This window comes from Xenopus tropicalis, chromosome 5, assembly GCF_000004195.4.
Source record: "Xenopus tropicalis strain Nigerian chromosome 5, UCB_Xtro_10.0, whole genome shotgun sequence".
Taxonomy (NCBI): domain Eukaryota; kingdom Metazoa; phylum Chordata; class Amphibia; order Anura; family Pipidae; genus Xenopus; species Xenopus tropicalis.
The window spans coordinates 114,887,216-114,903,948 of NC_030681.2; the positions used below are offsets into that span (position 1 = coordinate 114,887,216).

The following is a 16,733-nucleotide window of genomic DNA, read 5'->3' on the forward strand; positions in this document are numbered from 1 at the left end:
CCAGGTCTGTTAAACAGTTGGCTTGCAACATTGATTCAAGTGTCACGAGGGCAGAGAAGGGCTGGAAGTAGCAATACTGTTTATGAATCTTCAGAACCATTTACAGTTTCTAATAAAGGCATATTGGAAATTTGGTTACAATGACCTTTTTGCACTATGCAAAAACTATTTTTAGGCAGAGGAATTCTTTAAAGGAATACTGTCCTGGGAAAACAGTTCAAAACCCATTAGTTAATAGAGCTTCCAGCAGAATCCTGCATTGAAATTCATTTTTTAAAAGCACAGATTTTTTAATTTGTAATTTTGAAATTTCATATGGGGCTAGTCATATTCTTCATTTTCCTGGGTGCCAAAGTCATGTGACTTGTGCTCTGATAAAGTGCTTCACACTTTACTGCTCAGCTGCAAGTTTGAGTGATATCCCCCCCTCCCTCCCCCCCACCCCCAGCAGCCAATCAGCAGAACAATGGGAAGGGAGCAACATAGCAGACCCCTTACACCTATATTGCTAAACATATATATGATAAAAGCACTTAATAGTAAGAAATCCAAGTCTGCCTTGGGACTCCTCCAGTTACATGGGAGTAGGAGAAACAATAGTTTACCTGAAAGCAGTTCTAATGTGTAGCGCTGGCTCCTTCTGAAAGCTCAGACTCAGGCATAATGCACTGAGATGGCGCCTACACACCAATATTACAGCTACAAATAAATACATTTTGTTGGTTCAAAACTAAAATTTTAAATGGTAGAGTGAATTATTTGCTATGTAAACAGTGTAATTTAGAAATAAAAAGTACACCATAAAAATCATGACAGAATTTCTTTAGTTAGTAATTCTACAAACTTCTCTGAAAATAAGCCACAGATTCACAACAGAATTAATTCATTTCTAAATTATAAGTCTAAATTTATTCTGTCCAAAATGCATTGCTTGCTATTTGCCTAAGTAGTCCTCTAGTAAGTCCTGTTTATTAAGTGCTGCTTCACAGAGGATGAGGAAAACTATTTTCATGACAGCTTCCAGTAAATGCAAATGAGCACAACCCTCATTAAACTGCAGCCGATTTATCTGGTATTCTACTCTGGCACAGCACACTCTATGGGGTTAATTTATTAGTTTATTCATTTATCATAGATTGATTATATCAATCTATACAATATACTAAGTTTAATAGCTATTTTATCTACTTTTCCATTCTTTATGAACACAGCATGCCTTTTACTTGCAGAAAGGCTATCCTGATGCAGCAATTTTTCCTTAGCAAGCAAGACAGTGAGGGCCCATGGAATGGTTCCGTCTGTGGTTGGATAACCTCCAGAACGTTTAGATTTGGCAGAAAGCCCATCTCTAGGTTCTTTTCACAAAGTGAATCCTAATATGGTGTTGCTAAAGTTCAGCTAACTTCAACTAATTAAATATTAATTATCTTTCCTCCCCAGGCACACAGTAAATCATTAGATATATGAGAATATACTACAACTAGATATTAACAGTCAGGCAGAAGGCAGTGTGACATTATATAACTGCCCTTTGCTTCTCGCTCTGCTAGACATAATATAAGCCTTCATGTGCATTTTAGTATTTTGTCTCAGAATAAAATTCCAGAAAGAGGCATTCCTACAACAGAGGGCTTTGTTATTACAAGAAAAACAACATGGCAGCCTTTCCAAAACAGAAAGAAAAACAAGGCCCAGTGCATCAGTACACAGGCAAGTGAATGCAGGCTGAGGGGATCTATGTATGTTTCTGTGGCTATCTGCATAAAATGATATATGTCATAGAATTGGTTTAATTTGAGCAAAATGTATTGATTATGTGACTGAAAAAACGTTCAGAACAAGAGTATAAACACCCTTAATAATGACTGAAATGGCAGGGATACTGATACTACCTAAATTCCCTTTCTATATGGTCACAATACTACTGCAGAACTGAGTTTAGTACAGTACCTAGCATCTGTCTCTACAGGCTATAAACAGACTTACGGGGTTGTTGCTGCCTAAGCTATGCCTGTGTAATTTAGTTTTCAGCTGTATTTGAATTGGCAATACCACAGTAATGCCGTAGGGGACTAGGCCCCCCCCTTGCTAGCTTATTGTAAGGGAATAGTACCACAGTAGGAGGCATGTGTGGGGTTAAATAAGGCCAACAGAGACAGCTAAGTTAGGAGAATGTAACTATTTATGTAACTTACAAACTGTCTTAATTAGCCACTTTATATACGTTGTATAATTAACCAGCAGCACCTCCACTGAATCACAGGTCAATTTACAAAAGAAGCCTGGGAATTTGAGCTCTATTAAATAAGTTTAAAGTACCAACATTTGTGGTCCTAACTAAAGTTGAAACCATGGTTTTCTTTATAACTAATCAAATCTTTTTTTTTTAGCAATGAGAAATGTTATGAAACCCCAAAGAAGAGTGAGCATATTGCACTTGCACAGGTAAAATTCCTCTTCGTCAGCTCAGGAAGGAACTTCAAGAAATATTTTAGTAGATTGGTGAGTTACATTGCTAAGGTACATATTTTACTTTATTTCCTTGTCCCCAAAGGTAAATGAGCCTTGCAGAGATAGCAATAAACTGAACACTGTTAGAGTGCTTTGGCCAATCGCATTTATCTGCTGTAGTCGATAAGCAAAAGGAAAACTCCCTTCAAATCCTGTTGCCTTGGCATATCCATTGCCTCACACTGATGAACTCAGCAGTTTTCGTGTGCTCACTGATAGTCTCCTAGGGATGGAAGAATAGTGCCATATTTACCAGTTAGATAGTTCTGCGGGAGCTATGAAAGGAATGAGAATAGAATTAAATGCAACTGAATATGAATGAGGGAATTGTAAAAGCAACAATATTTTATGTCTTCTGTTAACACTTTCTTAACAAAGGCATGTCACTGAAGAGCCTGTCTGGCAGATAGATACTCCTGATCATTGTGCCTGAACCCTTGCCTCTGTATATGGCTATATTTATTGGAAAATAAATTAATTTTTATGTGGCGTGTTCGTAAAATATATATTTGTAGTTCCTTATTTCTGTGTTAGGTATTGGGTGGGGGAAACATTATAAGTCATTTACGTAGACCCAGAGCACAAGTACAAGAGCAATAAGCAAAAGTGTGCCCTCTAGTGCTCATTAACAAAGTACATTTTCCCAGGCTTTGGCTGCACTATGCACCTCTTGCTGGATAAAAAATCCAGTGCCAGGTGCAACGTGCTGCATCAGTACCACTTGCCGTAGAGTAGATGGTCAGTACAGGGCCCTGTTGCAGCCTGCATCCCTTGTCACTGCATAAATGGTCAATTTAAATGCCTTGCATATTAGGGGGAAATGCAGACAGCTTTGTATACATGGGACAGCCTTCAAAATGCTTTTTCAAATTACCCCTATTACATATAAAAAATATTAATACCCAGAACCATACATTGTTTCATTACTAGCAGTGCCAGTTTGCTCTTCCTGGGTGCTAGTATAGAAGGAAAGGACCTTAAACAGAAAGGCATGTGAAAATGAGCAGCAATTTGATTACCACTGCTCAGGCTGCATGGTAACTGTTCACTTTAAGTGTAATAATGTACTAAGTGCAAGCTAATAGGAAATGTGGAGCACAGGACATTTATGAGGATTAATGTACCAAAGTCAGAGAATGGTGCAACCTTTACACCCTTCCCCACCAGCCTTACCAAACAAGTACATGCCCAGCTTAGCAGACATCATACAGTGAAGGCGGCACACAGGGCCGCTCCTACCATGAGCCAAGGTGAGAACCCTGCTTCAGGCAGCAAGGAGCGGCCAGTTACCAAGGACGGCAGCCAAGATGGGTAAGTAAGTAGCCTTTAACAGATATTATAATTTTTTTTAATTCTGTCTCATATGAGTTTGGTTTTTGACAATTTTGTTGTGTATTTGGTTCAATAAATCAGCTGTAGCCTTATTCCCACCAACGCATGGTGTCATTTATTTATTTAATTGGTTAATAATAGTGCTTTCTATGCTTCCCATGACCCTGGGGAAAGGGCCTGGGTTGGTGTCCTGCACCAGCCTAAAGGTTCGGCATCTTTATAACAATAATGAACCAAGCCTTTAAAGTTGTGCACAAGGGGGCACCATCTTGGATTTTGTCAGTGACACTGCACATACTCAGTGTGCTCTGAGCAGCTGTCAAGAAGCTAAGCTTGGGGTCACTGCAAATCATTAAACAGATAATGAGTGTGGCCTGTAATATAAGCTGATGCTACAGGGCTGATTATTACATTCCGATGCTAATTGCACTGGTTTCAGAGCTGTAATGGGAATCTGTATTATGTACTAATCAGCCTTATACTATGACATTTATCTTCTATATATACAGTTTATTGTGTCAGTCCCTAAGCTTAGTAACTGACAGCAGCACAGAGCATGTGCAGTGAATCAGCAGAAAAGAAGATGGGGGGCTACTGGGGTATCTTCAAAGGGAAAAGATCTTTCCTGCTAAAGGGCTGTGGTTTCCTTAGGTTTGTACAGGAGCCCAGAACATTTCTACCTTGTGTACCCTGACACACAAAGAGATTAGTTGCCTGCAAGTAATCTCTAAATGCCTTCCCACAGGCAATAATGTAAATTGCTGATGGGAAAACATACTGTATGTGTCGCTTTGGCTTTCCAAGTTTGCCTGAAGTTGCCTTGTAATGAAACCAGGTGAATTTGAAAAGCCGAAGCATGTATGTTTTCCCACCGCAGAAGGGAAGGCATTTGGAGGACATGTGTCAGGGCCCTTAAGCAATCTACACATGCTTCTAGAAGTGCTATTGCCTTGCCTTCCCAATATGATTAAGTTAGGAATAACAACTCGCAATGTGCAGAGCTGGTGGTAACCTCAGTGTGTCCATAAAAGTTAAATTGTTCATTGATCCGTACAGTGATTTTTAGGTAATTTCATTATCTAAAAACTATAAGTTATAGTTTTCACCAATTTCATTATCTGATTTAATTCTGTTGTAGCTGTATGTTTGTGACCTGCCTTTCAGTTGTAGGACGTTTGCAGTAATTGTGGATATCTACACACATCCATAACAAATATGTATTTTACATATCAACAAACTCCCAGTCCATTTCCATTCCTTCTATCCTTCCTAACAATAGCCTTTCAGATTTAATGATCTCCACTAATATCACTATACCTTTCTTTATCCATCTGTTATTATTATATTTAGCTTATACATCTTAGTTAAAAGATTAATGGCATTAGTTAGAATAAATGTAACATTACTGTATGGTATTATTTATACACTGTAAATGCCCCGAATATTTTTTATGAAACTTAACCAGTATGCTAAGTTTTATACATTTTTCCCAATATGTAAAAATGTACATTTTCTTTACTAAGCACACACTGAGACTTTACTAAACTCTGTGGAACTAATTGACATCAGGAAATTAACGTCATGTAAAATATGCAGTCTTTATTTTATTTCTGCATTATACTATTTGTCCTGTAGATGGCGATCTTAACTGCTTGTATAATAAAGAAGATGATGGTGTTTTTGTACTTAATTATTTAGTACAGCCAGCTGTTTTATAAAGTTAATCCGCTGCACTTATCATTGGGGTAATGCCATTTATTTTCTCCTTACTATTATCATTTATTCTCCATGTTCTTTTATAAATTAGGCTATGATTGCTCTGGGACAACTGCTTTACAAATAAAAAAGGACTATAGGCTAATGGCAGATGTGGCTGTTTCTCAGCCTGTGTTTAAAAAGATCTTATCTGCTGCTTGATGCATCTGTGTGCCAAGCACGGAACTGGTCTGTATGCAGGAGTGGATTTAGGAATGAAAAAAGCGAAATTATGTATTTTTGCGGCAAAATCCACTCCATGTGTGCACACAGGCTTACACAGTGCCCATAAGTGAGTTACATCAAGGAGCAGATGATAGATGATCGTGTGCCATTAGCCATAGAAAATGACAGTGGCAGCAGTGCATGGTGCATCGGCAGACAAGAAAGTGAAGAGGAGCTGCAGAATGACAATTCCAGGTATCTTCACCTGTGTCACATTTTATGTTGCCTACATGATACTGTGCATTACATGTCCCACAGGAAAGACAGAACAGAAACTGAGGAAAGGAGGAATCTGCACTGCCACACAATAATCAAATGAAAACAAAAACACAAGTTTCAAAACACCTACAGTATGTGGTCTGGATCATTGTCTCTCAGACCTGAAGGTTTTGGGGCGTAAGGGTATTTTCAAATCACAGAAAGGAATAAAAAGATCTGGGGGTATGAAAATATTTGATACTTTAAAAACAGGACTAAGTTGGCTCCTTAAATTTAAATTATTGTTAGCAATGCATAGACAATAAAACACACGTGTTGGACCTACACTATTGCTGCCTTTATGTTAACTTTGAGCATGTTATAGAATGTCTTATTAGTAGCAACTTTGCAATTGGTCTTTATTATTTATTTGATATAGTTTTTGTATTATTTGTCTCCCTCTTCTACGCCTTTCCAGCTTTAACATGGGAGTCACTGACCCTGGCAGCAAAAAACCCCCAAAAAACTATTGCTCTGTGAGCTTAATATTTAATTATTAGTGTTACTTTGTATTCCTTATCTTTCTATTCAGCCCCTCTCAATTTTATATTCCAGTTTCTCATTTAAACTACTGCCTGTTGCTAAGTTAAACATCACCCTAGCAACCAGAACGCTGCTAAAATCCAAACTGGAGAGCATTTGAACAAACAGCTAAATAACTGGAAAGCCACAAAAAATAAAAAATGAAAACCAATAACAAATTGCCTCAGAATATCATTGTTTAAATCATAAAGTTAGCTTAAAAATGAACAAAGGTTCTGACACTTCCCAAGTGCTTGGTCCCTTTTGTGCTCATCCCAGGTCACATTTTCTAACTGCAAGTTGCTTATTTGACATTATTAAAAAAATGAGAGAATGCTTATTAGTCAAACAATTTTTTTTTACATTTTATTGGACAATAAATAACAATATTAATAAATAAAATAAATTAAACATAAATATTACTGTATATGAAGTACATATTTAAACTTTAAACTATTCCAAAATATAAATAAAATAAATAACAGTGTTATTTCATCCAAATTCAGTTTCTAGAAAATATAGCTTAATATCCATCATTTGAATACAAAACATTTCTTACTGTTGCTTAAACCGATGCCTATACACTATTTAGTTAGAATGAATAGACTGTCCCATTATTTTCCACTTGAGTAAAGTTGGTGCAGGCTTAAACTGTACAGTATGGGGCCAAGCAAATGAGTGCACAAGTAGGAATATGCTGATGATGTATTATGTCACTGGTTTAGTTGTTATGTATGTATGGAAGAGATTGGTCAGTTGGGAAGCCAATTATAATCTCTGATTTTACGGTACTAAGTCTGTTCCCAGTGCACATCCCACTGTCTGCTGCAATCAAAGGGAAAGGGGAATTTTAGGAAAGCAAAGAGGTAACATTACCTTCATCTCATGGAAAGAAGCTTTCTGTTTCTGAAATCGTTAAGTTATTTTTCACTGTTTCCCTTTGAGAAATCTGTCTACACACAGGCTCTGAATCCTTCGGTTTTATGTTTGTTTTATGGACACTTGGCTCTAATACATCATTGGTGTGTTCTTCCTTTGCCTAGATGATACATTTCAACTATATTTTAATAAATACTCAAAGCCCGCATCTGTAGAGACAGATTGCTGAGAGGGGGCAGTGAAGAGTAACTTGATTATTTCCAGTACTGACTTTTTCACTGCGTATGTAAGAAAGCTTCTTACTTCCACGAGAGTAAACGTAAAGTACATTTTTGGTTTCATATTAAATTGTTCCACTTCAAAGCTTCTGCCCAGCATGCTGGATAAGAAGTCAACATCCTAGGAAGCAAAACACATATGATACCTATATAAAGAACAGTATAATAAACTTCTTTATCTGTTCTGCCAGAGACACAGGCAGGATTATACCCGAATCATGTAGTATGTATGGACTTGTTTTGCTTTTACTACTGGGTTTGACCTCAAATTAACATGCATACTGGCTGTTTTTTTTTTAAACCTGCTCAATTGACATCTGACCAATTATTGGCCAGATACTGGTTGGGTAGGCCGTCAATTGGTCTAAATAGCCACCTTTACCTTCTAGATGGTTTGATATGTTCTAAAGAAAGTCCTACCCAGGGAGGGATAATGAAAACAGATCAGTGGCTTATAAAAAGCACAATATCATACAATAATGAAATTATTACAATTAGAGTATAGTTAATATCAGTATTACTGTCTGTAATTGTGGATTCTTCTATTGTTTTTTGTGGCCTTTCCTTCTTCTGTTGTTTTTTGTGGCCTTTCCTTCTTGGCTTTATGTCTATGTAGACCTCAGATAGTTCAACACGCGAGAGAACGTGATGGTGCGAAGCTGATAAAACAGGATCACCCTACACTGCTTAAGTTTGCAGTCGAATGAGGAACACAGTTCTTTTTTGACATTGCTTTCTTCAGTATCTTGGACCTTTAAATCCTACGGTAACCAACACAAAACATTAAGTATCTATAAAGGTTAAAGACATTTAAAGTTGAAATGATACATTAATTAAATAGCTGATCTGAGTTAGACAGCAAGTATTTGAGGCAACTGGGGTCATTTATGACCTCTCAGGCAGTAAACAAAGTGTTCCTGTTTGTTGTTCCTTGCACACTGCCTTTCCTACTTACAGAATGACTGTGCTCTGTTTTGCAAGACCTACCACTATCCCCATGGACACAATGCTGCATGCATTCAGCAGTGTTGTATTAGTGAGGGGCAGAAGCACATAAGCATCCATACTGGTGGGCGCGCAAGTGAGGGAGCAGCAGAGAACACAGGGCCAAAGTAACCCTATGTCAAGCAGAAAGGACAGGACTGGCTTTTGCCCCTTATGCTGCGGTCTCAACCTTGCTGGGGATTTTTTTTGTGTAGTGATATTTAGGCTGCAGTCAAACCAGGGGAAGAAGTGATTGCTGAATGAGCACTGAAATATCTGCTTCTTGAGCAACCTCGCCAAATGAGAGGATCTTTCCCCAATATGCCCACCTTGAGGTGGGTGATATTGGATTGATCCGATTGATCAGCTCTTGGGCCAAACAACTTGATCATATTGACGGGATACAGGCGATGGGACTAGGACCACATCAACACACCCGATTTCAGCCAGATATCAGTCGGCAAGGCCTGTCTGAGGGCCTCATATACGTGCCAATAAATGTAAATGACCCCCTAGCACTGGTGACTACAGATCTTCATAGAGAATATGCCGCCAGTAGCTTCCCATCCTTCTCAGCTTAGATAAAGGCTCATAATATCCATTATATACACAATATCAAATTAATGTTACAAGACGGCTTCCATGGCAGTAACCTTGCTTTCTGCTGTGATGATGGTGATTTTCAATGATCTTTAGTCTCAGTTCTCAATAGCAGCTCAGAGCCCAGTGAGCATGAGCAGAGTCTCTAACACTAAACTATGTCAGATGAGAGGATGCGGAGCTACTGTGGAGACTAGGATGCTTTTCTCAGGGGTGGTACAGTAAGTTTTATATATACATTTCTGCTTTTCTAGCCATACTATTTAGTTGGCTTTAGTTCTCTTTCAACCAACCATGCTAACAGTTCTCACACAGGTATATACTGAAATCAAGATTCAGAGTCCGATACCACTAAATTCTGATATAAAATATATTTTAAAAATAAATCTGACTTCCATGAATTCAGTTATATAGAGTAAAATTGCTGCCTGCCTGATAGGAATGTCTCAGCTCTTGTAGGGTCTCTCACCTGCATCAGCTGACTGATTGCTGCATCAAGAGAAGGAGTCGACTCCTGCAATTCATCCTTAAAGACTTTCAGATCTGCATGGATTGCCTTTAGACACTTAGCCTGCAAGAAGTTGTACAGATTACCATTCATGTTTCTGCATAAAATACCTAATGTTGCATTCTGTAATCCCAAGCACACACTTGCACCCTGCACTATCTTCAGCAGGTCTCTACACTCCAAAATGGAACATGGTATTTATTAGGGATGAGAGGGAAGAAAATGAAAGTGTATGAAAGTAATTAATATATTATGTACTATTGCTCTGCACTGGTAAGGGCAAGGATACACAGAGCTACTTGTCACAGCTACAAAATAGACTCGGTATAGTCTATAGCAGGGTATTTTCTTGCATTTTGTATCTGTGATAAGTAACTGGCTACAAGTAGCTAAGTTAATCATAGCCCTACAAGGTAAGCACATATTGATATAGTTTGCTAACTTACCTCGTCAAATTCTGCTTTGTTCAATGACTGGCACATGTGGTCCTAAATCAAAAATATTGGCATTAGTTTACTGTGATTAGGCTTAAAAGTAATTGGACTATTTAAGTCTCAGTGTCAGATTTATCAAAAGCTGAAAAACTTTAAGAAATTTGTAGGTCTGTTTTGCGTCTGAGAAAACTGTTCTTGAGTTTCACAAGGTTCCCATAAAAAAAATATATATATATATATGTATTTATATGTATACTTCCAGTGTTCAGAATCCACACTCACAGGACTTAAGGATAGTGTAAAGAATGTTATTAAATGACACAAGAACTAAAGTTTCGGCTGTTACCCCAGCCTTTGTCAAAGTTACATAACAGCGCAAGTGAAAACCCTATATACCATGTTTGGCGGGAACCAAAGACAGTGACGTGATTACGTGTGGGTCATTTAGTACAAAATGTGACGCGTTAACAATCAAATACGTGATAAACCGAAAACATTTTTGTCCGCAGGAGAAACAAATAAAAGATTAGAAAATCAAAATCAACATATTAAAAATGTAAAAGGAATGGGGGAATGAATTTAATGTAGCACTGTAATATAATTTTACCATGTAATATACTTGTACATATTCGTTATACCATATAATGCTTCATTCAGATAGTAGATAAGAGTTGTGGGATATGCAAATTATATAGCCCTAGAGTGTTCACAGGGTTATCGACAATGTGGCTATTTATACTTATATGTATTTAACAAAATACTGGTGTGGCCATTGGTTCTCACCTATTATGAACTCCCTTCAGCATATGAAACTGCTACTCAGCATTACAGTGATAGTTGATAAGGGATATTCCCGTATAACTCACAAATAAGCAGTTCTATTTACTTCCTGTCCCTAATTACTCATCATTTAGTGTTTGGTAATTACATATACTGAATTCTCCTGAGGGGCTGTACCTTTATATCTCTTTGGCCACAATGGTTTGTTTCTGAAGCATTCCAGGGGAAAAACAGGTAAACTCAAGACTCTATTTAAGCATGCCATACTAATTCTCTTTAAACTATAATTAACTCACTCGTAAATTAATTTAGATAATGTAAAATTCCCAGGTAGCAATAAAACTGAGCAGGAACATTAAGATTTCTGCTGGAAAGAAACAACTGAAGTTATGTTTTTTTGATTTAGATCACAGTCTATTAAAGTTAATATTAAACCATTTTATGGGATACAAGTAGCTGTGGTGCTGGAGGATTGGACGTCCCTGATTTATCTTGTGCCACTTAGATGCTGCATTTCCACTTGGACCCAGTCAGTGGCATAACTTTAGCAGAAGACCCCATGATCAAGGGGGTCACACAGGGGAATGGGGTGACCAGACTGTGGGGTCTGCATCTTCTAGTTTTTAGAAATCCCCCCTCATCAGCCACTCTCTTGCCTACCCCCATTGCGAGAAGCTGGGGAGCAGGGAACGCAACAAGGCAGGTGGGTTCAGGGAAGGCCGGGAAGGGGCTGCTGTGCGCTGGACCCCTCCAGAAATTTTTTTGCAGAGGTGCCTGGCATGCTGTTATGCCACTGAAGCCACTATTTTACCCTCTGTGTCAATGTGGATACAAATATCTTTGGCGATGGTGCCAGCAAAGTGTAAACAAGTCAGTTAAAGTTCCCACCAGAATGGAATAAAATAAGAATATTTTATGATAGCTTGTAGGTAATGCAGATTAAATAAGTACCTCTATATGTAATAAAAGGCTATCTACTGCTTGGTTGCTATAGATTACTGCACCTAGGCACATGTCGCAAGTGTCAGTATGTGGATCAGTTTCATCAGCAAACAGTTTCCCAGTGTGCATTGCTGCAGTGGACCAAGGTCACAAATAGGATAACCACAAGGGAGATTGAACACAAGGCCATTTAGTCTACAATATGGAGTCCTCCTAGAACGTTATTAATAAAGAGCCATGTCACAACAGCATTATTAACCTCATTTACTTGTTGCTTTAATGTTTTTTTCTTAATCAACAAACATTTACATTTTCCCAAAGCAGGTTACCTTGGATAGTGAGCTGGGAATACAGGAGGTAAGTATGTTCATTTTGTCCTTGGCTATGACATTTCTCATATCAATTTCATCATAGGAACAATTGAAGTCCTTATAATTGCTCTGTTCAGAAAGGAAAACATGGATGAAATGATAAATATGTACAGGTTCTAGATAACTGTTCCAGCCACCTGTGTGTTTATGTGCTACAGAACAACAATGGACTTCATTTACTAACTGAGGGTGCAGTGCTAAATGAAGAAACAATCATGTCCTTAATAAAGCCCATATCAACTCAATTTGTAAATAACCTGCGTATAGTGGCGCGCTGCTTGTGGCTATAGGTGGGTGCCAAATAAGATGAACTACACATATTTTTGCAGTTTGAACTTTGTAATGAGGGACAACATTTCAGTTTTTTCACTATAGTAAAAAGGGGTTGGTTCACCTTAAAATAAACTTTTGGTATGATATGCACAGCACTGTTTTAGGACATTCTGCACCAGGTTGTCATTATTTATTTTTAGAAATATATCCATTTTCTTTGCATTTTTTAATTATTTCTGCAAGTGGTTTTGTATTTTGTCAGAGCCGTGTACATCTGTAATTAGCGATGAGCGAAAAAAAATCTGCCTATGGCGAAACGTGGAAATTCGTCACGAATCCATGCCTGCAGAAAAATGTCACTCATCACTATCTGTAATCACTCAGTCTAATGCAGAATTTGTTAATATGCATGTCAGTTTGAGTAACAAGAGGAGCCACTTATAAGGGCTCTGGCACACGGGGAGATTAGTCACACGCGGCGGCGCGATTTTGCGCAAATCGCTGAAAAAGCCTCGCGAGGCAACTTCAGCGATTTGCACAAAATCGCGCCGCCGCGTCTGCCATCCCGCCGGCGACTTACATGTTCGCCGGTGGGATGGCAGGGGGAAGGCAACTCGGGGCGATTAGTCGCCCGCGAACAGGGAGTTTTGCCGCGGGCGACTAATCTCCCCGTGTGCCAGAGCCCTAAAGACGAAGCGCGAGAGCACTAAGTGGCATTATGACAATAACAGACAAGTTGATAATCAACCAGCGGCAAATCTCCTCTATTGCAGGTGACTAAGGGCTCTGGCACACGGGGAGATTAGTCGCCCGCGACAAAACTCCCTGTTTGCAGGCGACTAATCTCCCCGAGTTGCCTTCCCCTGCCATCCCACCAGCGAAAATGTAAGTCGCCGGTGGGATGGCAGGGGAAGGCAACTCGGGGAGATTAGTCGCCCGCGAACAGGGAGTTTTGTCGCGGGCGACTAATCTCCCCGAGTGCCAGAGCCCTAAGGTGCTGGCTGACTGAAACAAAAATTGCTTTTAACATAAAAAGAAGTTCTCTACCTTTATCTCCAAAAGTGTTTCATTAACCACATTTACTAAGCTCTTGGAGCTTTTGAAGCACTTCACCAGATCAACGGAATTTGACAGGTCACCAAGAACTGGTTTACTTTGTGCAAATTTCGACTGACAACAAAATAGAACAGCCAAAATAACCCAGGAACCTGCAAATAGAAACACAAAATTCAACATTTAAAATTCATAATAGATTGTTTATATTACATGTTTTCTATCTGCTTTCCAAAATGCCATTATTTAACACTACTGGAGGCTATGTGAATTATCAGATTCTTTAAAAAAAGATGGCAAATTTACCATAAATGCTGTTAGGTGTAGCTTTTCCTGCTCCCTCAATCCAATGCTCCCCTTAGTGCACTTATGTCTGGAGTCATTTACTATGATCCCGGACATTGGTGCACTAAGGGGAGTAAAATCTCATTTATAAATTACTTTTATTGTACTACTAAGAAGAAAACGATGCAGGCAGCACTGTATTTTTGAGGCAGGCCACAGGTCACTGTGTTCCTAAAGTGCACCATACTGAAAGGCACAATCCTCTGTTAGATGCTGGACTTGCTAGTAGCTGAATGTTCACAGCTGGAGAGCCATTGGCTTAAGTTTATTGCCCTGTACCAGGATATGGGATAGGTGACGTAAAGGGATTCTGTCATGATTTTTATGGTGTACTTTTTATTTCTAAATTACACTGTTTACATAGCAAATAATTTACTCTGACATTTAAAATTATATTCCAGAACCAACAAATTGTTTTAGCTGTAATATTGGTGTGTAGGCAGCCATCTCAGTGCATTGAAAAGCAGGGCACTTCCAAAGTATTATTGCAAAATAACTTTTATTTACATAACAGAACCCAACGCGTTTCGACCCCCACTAAAAAGAGGGGGGGTCTTCGTCAGGGGCATGCATAAAAAAGCAGGCAAATATATACACAAAAGCGATATAAATACCCTTGTTGTAACTGCTTTCCCAGTGCGAGTGAGCACCCAATATATTGGTGTTTCTGTGCAGGTGTGCAGCACTACATATTAGATTTATCTCAGTGCATTGTGCCTGAGTCTGAGCATTCAGAAGGAGCCAGCGCTACACATTAGAACTGCTTTCAGATAACCTGTTTCTCCTACTCCCATGTAACTGGAGGAGTCCCAAGCCGGACTTGGATTTCTTACTATTGAGTGCTATTCTGATATCTACTGGGAGCTGCTATCTTGCTACCTTCCCATTGTTCTACTGATTGGCTGCTGGGGGGGGGATATCACTCCAACTTGCAGCTCAGCAGTAAAGTGTGACTGAGGTTTATCAGAGCACAGGTCACATGGCTATGGCACCATGGGAATAGAAGAACATGGCTAGCCCCATGTGAAATTTCAAAATTAAATATAAAAAAAATCTGTTATGGATTTCAATACAGGATTCTGCTGGAGAAGCTCTATTACTGATGCGGTTTGAAAAAAAACATGTTTTCCCGTGGCAGTATTCCTTTAAATGACAAAGCCCACACTATAAATCAATAGCCCAGGATAAATAATCATTGAATGGATCATCTTAAAAGGAATTGCCCAGATAGTATGAAACGTTTTCATTCAGTCTCCTTATACATGACACTCCTTATACATTAGACATGAAATTGTAATATTATCATATCATTATATATATTATACAAAATCACAATACCATTCACTGTATATAAAGAAGCCAATGTAGAGAGTAAGGGAATGTGCGTACACATGGGCAGCTCACTTACCCGCTCGCCGGCTGGCCATGCTGCTGTCAGTAGGGCGCTGTGAGCAGCCAGAGAGACAAGTGAAGAGCAGGAATACATTAGCGCTAAGAGAAATGGCTTATATATATATAGCCCGCACCCTACAGAGTCTCCATCCAGGACTTCCCCAACGTTTCCCTCTTTCTATACGGCAGATACTCCGGCTGCTGTGTAAATGTGAAACACCGCTCGCAGTCTCGCTTGGGTCGGGGCAGAACAGAGCATTTCCATGCACCGCACCGACAGACGCGATAATATTGGTCGCTCTTCGCCACAGACCCCTATAAAAACCCATTTTATGATTGTTAAAATAACCATTACGTAACTGACGTATCTCACTAATTAACTTACAAGCGCATCGCGGCCAGTTTCGGGTGGGCGGGAAGAGCGTTTAACCCAGGGCAAAACAAAAAAAACACTAAATACTGTATTGTTTATTATATTTGTAATTGTCCCATATTTCTATAAACTATAAACAAACTCCAGAGATTATACCTCATTTACATTAGTTCCTGCGCCTAGCGCTTACAAACTAATCACAGTCACACATAGTATGAGCCAATTTATCACAAACCAACTTTCTTTGGCCCTATATAGAGCAGGGATATACAACTTAAACTCCCTCCAGCAGTTCCTGCACCCAGAGCATACCTGGGGCAATATACACATTCAAAATAAAACGTCAGGAAATTGTCAAGAGATAAAGTGGCTTGAAAAGTTAACTGGAAAGTGTCTGAGCCTCAATCCATGTTGCTCTTTTTTATTTTAACAGGTGGAATGTGTATTTTCCCAAGACCAGAGGCCAGAAAGGCACAGTGGCAGTCATTTTGTTGCATGATTTACAGTAAAAGCATAATCCTGTGTATTTTGGTACACCATGGAGAAGTGTGGTGACTGGAATTCTGGGAAAAAATTGCATCATGGGACAAAAGAAAGTGCCTTTTTCTTTCTGGCATATGTACCAATGCACACTGCTCTTGACAGCAGGACATACCAGATTCACCTGCTGTGTATTCTGCCTTTGCTTGAACAACAATATATCTAATAATTCTCAGGAATAATAAAACTTCAAAAATAATACAGACACTTGTACTTTGGCTTTTGTGGGACCCTATGCACCTGTTCCCCCCAATCTGCACCCTACCTAGCAATAGTTATGCCAATTTTGCATGCACATGCCAAAATAGTGAATTATGGCCACACTTATAATGTATTTTTCTGTCTTTGAGGCAGCACTGTACCTGGGTTTATTCATTT

The 16,733-nt window shown here is 39.0% G+C and overlaps 1 protein-coding gene across 1 annotated transcript; it reads right to left on the reverse strand.

The window, feature by feature from the left end:
- Window positions 1–7,068: 7,068 nt before the first annotated feature.
- Window positions 7,069–15,477, reverse strand: LOC101734580 (interleukin-12 subunit alpha). Its single transcript, XM_012963291.3, has 6 exons — window positions 15,459–15,477; window positions 13,700–13,860; window positions 12,338–12,448; window positions 10,299–10,340; window positions 9,814–9,915; window positions 7,069–8,521 (listed from the first exon to the last, which is right to left on the reverse strand). The coding sequence occupies exons 1-6, from the start codon at window positions 15,475–15,477 to the stop codon at window positions 8,369–8,371; spliced, it is 588 nt and encodes a 195-aa protein (XP_012818745.2). The 3' UTR covers window positions 7,069–8,368.
- Window positions 15,478–16,733: the final 1,256 nt, after the last annotated feature.